At 41.2% G+C, this 13,075-nt stretch overlaps 1 protein-coding gene across 18 annotated transcripts in view; it reads left to right on the top strand.

The window, feature by feature from the left end:
* The window catches only part of pcloa (piccolo presynaptic cytomatrix protein a), a 63,311-nt gene that overhangs the window by 24,888 nt on the left and 25,348 nt on the right, over window positions 1-13,075 (top strand). For 13 of the 18 annotated variants that reach the window (XM_046873004.1, XM_046872999.1, XM_046872995.1 and 10 more), the window contains exons 4-7: window positions 1,233-1,562; window positions 3,859-8,071; window positions 8,374-9,917; window positions 10,609-12,667. In XM_046873004.1, the coding sequence (XP_046728960.1) occupies window positions 1,233-1,562; window positions 3,859-8,071; window positions 8,374-9,917; window positions 10,609-12,667 (8,146 nt within the window). Of the gene's footprint in view, window positions 1-1,232; window positions 1,563-3,227; window positions 3,734-3,858; window positions 8,072-8,373; window positions 9,918-10,608; window positions 12,668-13,075 lie in introns of those variants that run through there. The other 5 variants (XM_046873002.1, XM_046872996.1, XM_046872994.1 and 2 more) reach the window with 2 other exon arrangements.

Here is a 13,075-nt window from a genome sequence, read left to right as displayed (position 1 = left end):
GGAGGATCTGCTGTGGCGACCCCTAACGGGAGAAGCCGAAAGATTTACTTATCTCTTTGAATTGGCTGTGAAATAATTGTTTCTACAAGTACCCCTGCTGTGACACAGGAATCCCAGGCATCCTCAATTTAGATTATATTGTAGAGGAGAATAACAGGGACGCTGAGCATAGTACAGCTCATCTTTTCAACAATCAAATGTGAGAGCGCAAACTCAGGATTTATGTAAGCCACTGGAGTGTGATGCTTCATGGGACAATGGCTTTATTTGGACTGTGAAATATATATATTTTTCATTGCTGTTTCTAGTCACATGCTGGGTGCCTTGCTTGCACTATAACATTATTCATGAAATGTCATGAAAAGTAAATTGTTATTATGAACTGATTTTGTGTTACAGGTTTGTCTTAATTATGCTATGCTGAACTGCAAAAGCTTGTTCCAAAGTGATCTAAAAGATTGAATCAAGCTCTGTATAGACAACTGCAGGCTGCAGCTCTTTTATTGAGTCGGCAGTTTGTTTGCTGACAGGTTTAATCGTCTCTAAATACAGGCATTAAGTCATTATGCTGGAAGTTCTCTCCAAAACAATCAGCTGTCCACTGTGGTAGTCGACAAGCACAGTATGTGTTAGAAAATTCTTTTGAAGCATCAGATGTTGTGGCTGCTTTCTTTTTTTTTTTTTCAGAAGGAGGGAATCCATGATGAAATAATAATGGTATCACAATAAATTGTGCCATGTTCATCATTGTTCATAGTATTTAATGGATAACATCCACCTTTTTAGAATAGCCATGGATTCTGTTTGAAATGTACTTGTAGTGAATTTGAAGATTGTAGATAGCATAGTACTCATTTTACATTTTTCATTCCTCTTCAATGTTAAATAATTTATTATTAAATGTATTGAGTACAAAAATATTATTATATATGATTAAATACCATACAATTATGTTTCTGGTATTTTGTTAGCAAACCTATATGTCATGATGCATATCATCTTAGAATTCCTTGATGATTGTAATATAATATTTTTTTCCATTATTGTATGTCCCCATGTCCTAAGGATTGGCAAAAATCTTTGTTGAATATGAAATGCACTATGCCTTAATGCCTTAGCTGTAATACAACAGTTTACTTGTTAATCAAGTATTCTTTTTTTTCGTGCCATGCCTCATGGCAAGCTTAACATCTGTGTTACTCATACCTGTTTATTTGCTTATTGTCTTACAGAAAGAGTGGCTCTGCCTAAACTGCCAGACCCAAAGGGCTCTCTCTGGACAACTTGGGGACATGCCACCTCCACCTTCTCCTTCAAAGATGCCAGCTAAATCGCAACCTACTCCTCCCTCTTCCCCAGCCAGAGCTGCCTCCACAACCCCTTCACCCTCTGCTCCTACTGTCACTGCTCCCCCAACCAAAGCGCTCACCCGGACCCCTAGTGTAACTCAGGCTCCAGCTGACAAGTCTGAGCATGACTCAGCCACAGCTGATGCTAAGCATTTATTAGAGTCAGCTGCAATGAAACAGGATGAGGGACTGGCAGTAGTGGAGAGCACAAAGGTAGTTCCTGAGCCAAACAAAGAGCAAACACTTGACACTGCATATGAAAACACAACTGTGAAATTCACTTCACCTGAGCAGACCATCAGTGTTGCTGTCCCTCCTGCTGACATTATCCTGAGAGATATAGCAGATGCTAGGGAGACAGATGCCAAACAGTGTGGAATAGTAGAACAAACTGAGCCTAAAACTCAGAATGAAAAGGGAGAAGAAAGTGAGCCTGAGCAGCATGAACCAGTAGAGAATGTTTCACCTTCTAATCATATTAATATTGCAGAACCAAAGGAAAGTAATAATAAGTACTCCAGCGAGGTCACAGTACTTGATAACCAGGAAGAGATTAGGCTAGACAGATTACAAGTGACCAAATCAAAATTAAAAGACATGAACATTATCGCTTCAGATGGAAACAGTGAAAAGGCTCATCGCACAAGTAATCATGGAACTAATGTGGTTTCACTAGCTGAAAGTTCAACAAAGAAACTTGCTTCACTGGCCATTATGCAGACTAATGCAGAAGCTTTATCAGATAGTTCATATAGGGTGACAGAAAACAAAACAGTTGTTAATATAGGACATGATTCAACCAATAATCTGAAAAGTTTTTTCACACCAGAAAAACCATTACACCCTGTTCAGATAGTTATTCGCAAAGATGAGGTTAAAAATGAGATTGTGCCTGACAATCATTTTGATGCAAAACACATATTTGCTCACACCTCTAAGCATCCCAACATTACAAAATGGGAATTTGTAGAGGATGAGTATGAGGTAGAAATTAAAACAGGGAATAGCTCTCCCTCTGGAAATCCATGTGTAGATTCAGTTAGGGCTGAGGCTGAGAATCATAGGATAGAGGACAGATATTTTGATCTGGCAGAAGAGAAACAGTCAGGAAGAAAATCTAAAGTTGAACAAGAGCCAATAGCACAAGCTACAGCATACAAGAGCTCAGAAGAAACTCAAGCTCCTCCTGCTGAAACACCAGAATGTGCCAGCTTTGCCTTCCCATTTCCCAATGAGCTGATAAAATCAGAACTAAAAACAAAACATGACATTTTAGATGAAATACCACATGCTCCATGTCTTACAACATCGGATGTCCCTTCATGTACATACTCTGTTATAGCAAACACTGATGAAAATACTCATTCATTTGAAATGTTTCCAGCAGGTAATATCATACAAATTATTGACAGTACTACAATAGAAAAAGAACAAAATGAGGACGTAGAAGACACAAAATCAGAGTCTTCTGACAGAATACATGATCATACCTCTAAGCCCAATGTTTTCAAATTAGAAAAGATTGCACTTGATACTTGCACAAACATAGAAGCAATATCCCACATAGATGAGGAATGTCTGTCCTCTCAAATGAGAGAGGTTATGTTGTCAGTGGATACACAGTCTGTGTTTGAGCCCTCACTAGAACCTGCACTAAGAAGAGAAAGTGTAGATAGCGAACAGCACTCTGAGAAAGCGAAGAAAACTGGTAAGCTAGATCACAATTGCATAATACCAGAAATGTCATCTTCTTCGTTAACTGAAGCTGAAAATGTGCTAAATGTTTCAAAGGAAAAAACAGTGAAAACTAACAATGACAGTGTGGAGATTAAAAGTGTGTGGTTAAAAGGCACGATTCACTATCTGCAATAAGAGATCAGGAATTTCCTAGGAGTAGAAACAATTCAGTGCCTGAGAACAAAACAATCAACCAAACCACAGACACAGCCTCAAGAAATATTCCAGAACCGTCTACTATACAGGTTGTTTTATCAGACCAGAGAACACAAGAACCTCCATTGCCCGCAGTTGACTTACATGACAACATACAATTAAAAACACAAATTAAGTCTAATTTGCAACAAGATGTACCACTAATACAATTTTTAGATTCCTTTTACCAAAATCCTAAAATGGTTAGAGGTGAACAGAGAGTAAAACCTGACTCACAACCTATTAAAGAATTCATAAACACACAATCTAATAGTTACAACAGAATCTATGCTTTAGATCCTGTAGAAAATCCCATCCTTCCAATTCCTGTAGCTATTAAACAAAACATAGAAATATTATCTGGGGAAGTACAATCTCCAGGGACTCAAGGGAAAAATCAAGATGGAACAAACCCATTGATAAACCCTATTGTTATTGAGAAGTTGGGACAGGTAATTGTATGTAAATCCGTTAAAGAAAACTCCTAGCATTTAGATGAGCTGTAGAACCACTATTAAAGCATCATTCTAAATTCTGATCTCCATTGTAATTAGTGCATTTTATTTTTCTCTTGCAGAAAACAGAAGATGCTACAAGGTCTGTGGAAGACAAAGAGCTTCTGAAGGAACCTACTAAAAAAGACAGCGTCAGCCAAGAATACAGCCCTACCAGTCCTTCAGATTTAGCCAAGTTAGAGACTTCTGTTCTTCCAATACTTGAAGGTCAAACCACAGCCTCTATAGAACAATCACAAATCGAGTTAGACAGTACCAAGTGCCAACTGGAAGTGTCCCCAGTGGAGTCTCCAGAACTCACTTCAGAGGAAGACAGGCAGAGTAGTGATGCCATAGAGTCTAAAAAAGAGAAGAAAAAGCTGCTTGTCCCAATAGAGCTTAAACAAAACATTCTGGAGGACAGTAGTGAGGGAGAATCTTCACCTCTCAGTGAGAGGGAAAGTAAACCAGGTGAAGAAAGAGATATAGGACTAAATGATGCAGTGTCGACAGAAAAAGAGATTATGGCTCTAAGCACACCTGAAGATGTATCACCATCTGTTGAGGAAAAACATACTAAAGAAAAAAATATTGATCAGGAAAACAAACCACTAGAAGAAGATATCAAGAAGAATGATTCAAGAAAGGCAAGGGGCCTGGTAAAACACCGTAGTATTAACCCTGAGGAGATAGACCACACAAGTATAAATTCTGTGACTAAAATTGAGGAACCAAGTAAAAGGGAGCAGACCTGTAAAGAAAATGGTGCTGGTATTCGCCATTTCAAAACCATCGAACTCAACACTGTAGCCACTGTCCGTCAGACTTCAGATGATGGTGAACCTGAGAGCCTTACAGATTCTCCGGATGATAGGTCTAGGGGGGAAGGCTCTTCAAGCTTACATGCGTCTAGCTTTACTCCAGGCACCTCTCCAACCTCACTATCCTCTCTTGATGAAGACAGTGATAGCAGCAGCCCAAGCCATATTAAGAGCAGTAGTGAGGGCAAACAGCACAGGAAAGCAAAGCACCGGCAGCCAGGACAAATGCTACCCACTATTGAAGATTCATCTGAAGAAGAAGAGCTTCGTGAGGAAGAAGAGCTCCTGAAAGAACAGGAGAAGCATTCCAGTAAGAAATCAAAGAAAGATAAAGAAGAAATACGAGCACAGAGAAGGAGAGAAAGACCAAAGACTCCCCCAAGCAACCTTTCACCAATTGAAGATGCGTCTCCAACTGAAGAGCAGCGTCAGGAAGCAGAGATGGAGGAAATCCGTAGATCCTCCTGTTCAGATTTTTCCCCAAGCATGGAATCTGAGCCAGAAGGTTTTGAGATTCTTCCAGAAAAGATCGCTGCTGTTCAAAAAGTCTATCATCTGCCAACATCTGTGTCTTTGTACTCTCCAACAGATGAACAATATGCTAATAAGCAATCCAAGGAAACCACAGAAAAACAACCTTCGCAGACTTCTTATGAAGCTTATCAGGAAATAGTGCTTAGAAAATCTTCATCAACAGACGATATTCCACCTGGAAAAGAATCTTTATATGGTGGAATGTTAATTGAAGATTATGCCTATGAGTCCCTGGTTGAAGATGCACATGTAGGGAAAGAACCAGATAAGATTTCTGTTCCAGAAAAAGCAAAAAAGCTGAGATCACCAGATGAAGTTTATGAGGACATGATGCAGATAAAGAAAGAGATGTTACTTAAAGAGCAACAGCTGCAAAAAGATAACACTGTAAGAGAATTTCACACAACAGACACAACTAAAGATGGTGTATTTTCTAGTGCCAGAGACACACCTGACACAAGACAGGACACAGTCTCCACAAGCATTTCTGGCCAGTTTGGGAAGGATGGGAAACCACTGTTAAATGCAGAAGAAGCCTATATGGAACTTATGAAGAAGCAGAGAGCAGTTCTAACACCAGGCACTAGTCCAACACAACAAATTTCTGATTTGAGTGCCCGGGCACATGATATACAAGTTACTACTACTGAAAAAACAGAGATTTTCCCTCAGAGACGAATTCTTCCTATACCAGATCTTACAGTGACTCAGTGTTCTTCTGGTGAAGAGGAATCCGGTGAAGAGAGCACCGTAGATCAAAATCGGGATAATAAAACAGTTTCAGGTTTTACATCAACTTCTACACATGCTGTAGTGACTGAGCCAACAACATTTGCTGTCAATTTATCTCAGGAAAAAACAACCGGTTCTTCAGCTTCAAAGCAAGCTTCAGGGCCTGTTGCTGATCCCATTTCATCAAGGGCAGAATCACCATCACAGAAGGTGTCATCACAGGCTCCCATGACTGAACCAACAGACCAGCCAAGTGTTGTTAATTTGTCAAAGTCTTCAGCCTTGACTCAAGTGAATGCCTCACCTGCTCCGACTCCCAGTATAGTTCCTAGACCTGTTCCAGTTACATCACCTTTACCTACTGTACCACAATACACTCCAATAGCACCTAGTGTAATATCAACTGCTCCACCTGTCCCACCCAAACCAGCAGTTCTACGCAGAGGTGTGTCTCAGGAAAAAACTGACATTCCTGCTCCCCCTCCCTTACCTCCACCTACGCTACCTAAGCCTGCTGTTTATCCCAAAAAGGTTCCACCTCAGGTTCCACAAAGAACAGCTCTGTCTGGTATACCAAGTACATGTCCAATTGCACAGGTGAGACAAAGTATGGCACCAAATTTCAAACCACATGTTCCTCCTCCAGTCCCTCCAAAGCCATCCACAATCCCTGCAGGCCTGACATTCAGCCACAGACAAATGGAGGCAGTCAAGCCACCCATAGCTCCAAAACCCATGTCAAGTGCTCAACCACTTTCTACCATTTATTCTCCAGTGAGACCAAGCATACTCCCAAGCACTGAAGAAGTTGCTTTAAATTTGAGTCCTGCATCTGAGATCAGAACAGGGCCCGCATCACCGATAAAAACCCCTACATCTCCTAGGTTGGGAAAGTCATTATATGATACCTATGTGGTTATTACTTTACCATCCCAGCCTGGTTCACCTATAGAAGGTGTGACAACCCAAGCCCGAACAAGTTCTGGTCCCTTATCACCTAGTAAACAGTCTCATTTACAGTTTGATTTTCAGGCCCAGCCACAAACACAATTGCCACCACAGACGCAAACAAATATGGTACCATTAGCTTTGACAAGTGATCCAGGAAACGTAATTTCTAACATGAGTCATGTCAATGAAGCAGTTTCAGCTTCACAGCCCTCATCTGTAATTCCAACTGTTGGTGTCCAAGTTGTAACTAATGAAGTCCAAAGAACAACAGTGTCTGTTGTGCATGGACAAACACCACCTCCAACACCAAGAGCTACTGGAATAATAGCGGTCCAAGGAGATATAAACTTCCAACCATTAGAAGTACAGAATGGACATGCTTATCATTCCGGGGTGATTGTTGATCTGCGTGCTCCAAAAGCAGATGTAGATATACGTATGAAAGGAGTAGATCTGTCCTCATCGGAGACCCAGCGGCAGTGTTTCATTGCCGATGGTCGGCAGCAAAGTGCAGTCCACTCATCTATAATGAACTTGAGCACTGACACTTCATCAGTATCTGTGGTAACTGACAGCATGACCATCCTTACTTGCACAGATACTATAGCATATGCCAACAATAATGTTTCCCAAGTCACTTCAATGCCTCTACAACTAACAACGTCTAAATCATTTGAACCTCTTTCCCAAATAATTTATCGCCCTGTTGATTCTCAGCCAGAAAAACCAATCAATCTCTCCACAACTTTAGGCAAAACACATTCTGTTTCTGCACCTACAGCCTCGACAATGGTAAATAATGGTGTTAGCACAAGTATTCCACCTCAACTGGAAATTTGTGTATCTGGTGCAATTGACCTCACAGCTGGTAAGCCAGTACAGACTATGGTGTCTGTAGATGGGTCATCTTTAGAGGTGGTTACAACAGTCATCTCAGAGGATGATAGCAAGCCAGTAGATCTAACAGCAGGAAGAAAGGCAGTGTGTTGTGATGTAGTGTACAAGCTTCCATTTGCTGGTAGCTGTGCCACTCAGCAATCATCAGCACCACTGCCAGAGGATCGTTTTGGCTACAGAGATGACCACTACCAATATGATCGCTCACCCTATGGCATGAGAGGACTTGGAGGAATCAAGCCTTCCATGTCGGACACAAATTTGGCAGAAGCTGGTCTCTTCCTGTACAAAAGTAAAAATAGGTTTGACTACAATGGAGAAGTGGATGGTGCTGTAGATCTTTCATCTGGAAAAATGTCAGGTCAGTGCGATGTTGCAGCTATTTCTCAGCGATGTCATTTTGAGTTGCAGTTACTCCTTCCCATCTGAGACTTTTATTTTTTAATTTCAAAGCATGTAATTTTTTTTGGGTGGGGGGGATTTTGCATGCTTGCATTTTTCCTTTTACATTTTGTGTGTCTCTGCATGCCACTCTATACGCTTTGCATTTTCCAAACTCTTGCAAAAACTTTGAATGAAAAAAGCATGGCTTGGCTTTCTGTCTATTCCAAAACTTGGTGTAAACCTGGTCTAATTATTATTTAAAATATGAATTTTTAACAGGTGAAGCTGTAGACTACTCAAGCAAAGCTACAGGGGCATTTACCGGAGTTACAATCCCCCAGTACTCCCAAGCCAGAATAACGGCTGTTGGATCTCATTTTGGAAGTACTAGTGTTTTGAGATCTTCAAATGGTGTGGTTTACTCCTCTGTAGCAGCTCCTAATCCTTCTACATATGCTATAACTACCCAACCTGGATCTATTTTCAGTACAACATACAACTCCTTGTCAGGCATGCATACTAGTGATACAATGCCATCACTGTCAAATCTGCAAAATCAACCCCTCACTAGATCACATAGTTTCCTTTCCACTGTTGCTGTGACTACAGCTGAGGAGCAGGATGACATGCCTTTGAACCTGGAGATAAATTCTTCAAAAAATATTTTCTCTGCTGGTCGAACAGAGATAGCTCCAACGATAACCACAGCTGCATCACTGGACTACACAGATGCCTCACTTGAGGCAATTGCGGCATCATTAGAAGCTCTCTCCTCACCCATGCTTCCAGGTGATGAAAAGTATCAGATGGAACGTGAGCTTCTTGAGCTGGAGAAGATAAAACAGCAACGTCTTGCTGAGGAACTAGAGTGGGAAAGGCAAGAGATCCAGCGCTTTCGGGAGCAGGAGCAACTTCTAGTTCAGAAAGAGCTTGAAGAGCTACAGGTCATGAAACAACAGATCCTGTGTCAACAAGAGGAAGAGAGACAAGCTCACCTCATGATGCAAAAAGAGACATATGCTCAGCAACAGGAGCAATTGGAACAGATTCAAAGGCTTCAGGAGCAGCTGAGGCTACAACTAGAGGAGCAAAAGTACAGACAAATGTATCCAGAGGAGATTCATGAGCAGAGCCTTGGTCATATTGTGGGGACAGACAAAAAGATGGACAGTGGTTGTCAGACTGATGAAGAAGACAATACAGAGAAAGCTTACTCTGCTGGGAGAAAAAAGAAAACTACGAAAAAAAGTGTAGATAGCTGTGTACAAACAGATGATGAAGATCAAGATGAGTGGGAAGTTTCAACTCGTGGCAGACGTAGCAAACCACGAGGTGGTAAATACAGTATTGGTGATAGCTGTGGAGTTTCAGTGCAGGCCCTTACAGAAATTTCTGTACAGACAGATTCCGCTGGAACACTTAGAGGGCACACTGTGCAAACCGACACTAGGGTTGATTTTCCTAACTCTGACAGACCTTCTTCTCCCAAGAGACGCCCCACCCCTTTAGAAATAAGCCAGTCACCACTTCTCAAAACAGATAGCTCCTCTCTACAAGTTTCTCCCATTCCTCCTAAATCCCCCAAAGTCCTTTATTCACCAATATCTCCTTGTATGTCCCCTAGTAAATCCCTTGAATTTGTGTCCTATGAGAAATCGAGTGGAGACACCAGCCCACAGAGAATATGTTCTGCAGATCCATCCAAAGTGGTTCCTAGTAGTCCAAGGGCAAAAGTTTTACAGCGATCACTATCTGACCCAAAACCTATGAGTCCTACATCAGAAGAAAGAGCTGCCAACTTCCAGTTTTCTGAGGGTTATACTGTGAGTACACCTTTTTTTTGCATTTGATATTTAAGATACTACTCCTAATAAACAACTCTAAGATGTATAATGAAAAACTCTAAGATGCATAAAACAGAGTGGTATAAATTATCGATCATACTTATCTTGTGCTATACCTGTATTTAATTAATGGTTTATTATTGTTATTTCTGTCAGTTTACTTTCACTATTACATTTCGTTTATTGCTTTTGCACTCGTTTAAGAATGGTTCTAAAAAATATAATAGCCAATATGAAATTTTGCATTTGTCACATTTCCCTCCTGATAAAACACTAATGAAAAAAACTCACTGATACAACAGAACAAAAACTCCAGAGTCCATATATGTCTTTTTGAAGTGGTCTGCTGTTGCTCTCTACTAAACTTTATGCAGTGTTTGTTGTTTGTGTTTTGAATTTTAAAGATAATTAAAATACTATTAGATGGGTTCAAAGTTTTAAGATTAATTTAAAAGCTAAAGTTAATGATAAAACCCACATAAAAGTTTTTAGTAACATAAATCAGGTAGAGTCTTGTTTTATCATACATTTCACTTGTTAAACAGATGCTAAAAACATCATGAAAAATGGTTTGCACTTCAGGGAGCCAGGCACTGAAAATATCAAAATGTTGAAATGTTGAAAAGTTATCATTTTTACATGTACGGTAAATAATATTTTTTTCTTTTAGCAGGGTAAAGGCTCTCCAAGTAGCACTCCCACTGGCACACAAAAGAAAGTAAAGCGAACCCTTCCTAACCCACCTTCAGAGGAGGAGGCTGCCAATGGTGGCCAAGCAGCATATAGCACTGCATCTGCCCGCCGTCGTCTTTGTCGCAGCTCCAACATGGCAAGGGCAAAAATCTTGCAGGATATTGATCGTGAACTGGATCTGGTAGAACGGGAATCCTCTAAACTTCGCAAAAAACAGGCTGAATTGGATGAGGAAGAGAAAGAGATTGATGCTAAATTGCGCTATCTGGAGATGGGCATCAACAGAAGAAAAGATGCTTTGCTTAAGGAAAGAGAGAAAAGGGAAAGAGCATATCTGCAAAGTGTTGCAGAGGACCGTGATTATATGTCTGACAGTGAAGTGAGCAATATCCGAGAAACAAGAAGAAGTGATGGTAGAGAGGACGCAAGTGGACTTGTACTTGAAAGACCTCACACCGCTCCACAATCCGAATTAGATGAGTTTGTTCCACCACAGACGAAATATGAGTATGGCAAGTACTCCCAGTATCATTACCCACAGTATCAGCAGTCCTTGTACCAGACTCAACAACCCTATCAGTCCCAATCCATCTATTCTTCTGTGCCCTCTCTTACTGCTTCACAGCAGCAAAGTTACCACCAGATGCTACTACTACAGCAAAAAGCAAGACAACAAGCTACACTTTTGTCTGAACTGGATGCCACCAAAGTGTCTACTAATTATGAAAACTCCTCTTATTTGGCAGGGAAGTATGGCAATCATCTAGAACTGCATGGACTGGAAGACCGTGGAGGCAGCATAGCAGGAAGTCCCATGTCCAATGTTTCTGCAGACTCTTTCTATGACTTAGATCAACATCACCAAACACCCAGAAGTTATCTTCTTCTAGAGGATGCAACTGAGCTCACCAAAAGCCCATCTGGTCTCTCATCCACCAGTTATGGAATTGCTGAGAGGGAACTTGCCAAAGCAGAGCGCCTACTGAGATGCACAGCAGCAGATGTTGGCACTGATTATCTTGGCAGCTCCTCAAGACTTCATTCCTATGGAAAGACTCAAGATGATGAAGACTCAATGGAAGAACCATATGAACTGAAGCTTCTTAAGCAGCAATTAAAGCAAGAATTTAGGAGGAGCACAGGAGGGACTGAGAGCTTAGAACAGTTGGCTAGCCTCTCACACCACTATACTCCGAGCACAAGTGTAACAAGTGCAGGCTATAGGGCTTTCCCTAAGACTGAAAAGTACAGCATTAGTAGATTAACCTTGGAAAAGCAGGCAGCCAAACAGCTTCCAACATCTATGCTCTACCAGAAACACAAAAGTACCAGCAACATTGGAAAATACTCTATCCAGGACAGTAGAAATTTAGACACAGATTATAGCAGCTACTTGGGATCTAGCGGTGCCTCGCCAAGATCGAGCAGATTATTACAGGATGAGATCACTTTTGGGCTTCGTAAGAACATTGCTGATCAGCAGAAGTACCTGGGCTCAAATCTAGGGGTTAGTTTGGCTGGTTCACTTAACTTAGGCCAGAGTTTAAACTTGAGTTCAGGGGTAAGGGCATCCCTGGGAGAGGACTCTGTTTATCCAAGTGGGACCCGCTCCCGGCCTTCCTCTAGGCCTTCCTCCATGTATGGCCTGGACCTGTCCATCAAAAGAGACATCTCTAGCTCCTCCTTGAGGCTCAAATCAGAGGGTGACCCTTCCTCAGAGACTTCTGCCTATCAGACACCATCAGGTAGGACAAAGCCTACCAGCTTGCCTATCGGTCAGAGTGGGCGTGGGCGAATCCCAATTGTGGCACAAAACTCTGAGGAAGAGAGCCCACTGAGTCCGGTGGGTCAGCCGATGGGTATGGCACGGGCATCTGCAGGTCCGCTCCCACCTATATCCGCCGACTCCCGTGACCAGTTTGGGTCATGTCTCTCCCTTCAGGATCCCCAACAGCAGCATCTCAGGGAGGACCCTACTAGAGGATGCAGCTACATGCTCATTGATGACCTACAGGGCACAATGTCTGATAGTGAAGGTAATTTTGCTCTCCTTCTGCTACGATACCAGTTACTTTCCATTTGCTTAATTTTATTTTGTCTGCCATTTGCTCTTCCTTTTTCTGAATATTATTTAAAGTGCCTACGTAAATGCCTTAATCAGTTACCTGTGTTGTGATGATAAAGTACTCTGTCAGTATCCTTTCTTTCTGTTTTTATACATTTTATATTTTTTTGTTTATTTATAAATATGAATGCTTAATTTCTTTATGTCTGCTAGCTGTCTAATGTGTTCCCTATTTAGTTTACGTTTTTAATCTCTATTTAATTCATTTGTACTTGAGGAAAAATGCATGTAAAAAAGCATTCATTATGCAACTCTAAGAGGATTTGTTGTCTAGACTCTTAATCTTCTGTTAATATTCTATTCAAGGTTGTCTAGTAGA

This window comes from Silurus meridionalis, chromosome 18 (assembly GCF_014805685.1).
Source record: "Silurus meridionalis isolate SWU-2019-XX chromosome 18, ASM1480568v1, whole genome shotgun sequence".
Classification (NCBI taxonomy): domain Eukaryota; kingdom Metazoa; phylum Chordata; class Actinopteri; order Siluriformes; family Siluridae; genus Silurus; species Silurus meridionalis.
This window is presented reverse-complemented; position numbering and strand designations above follow the sequence as displayed.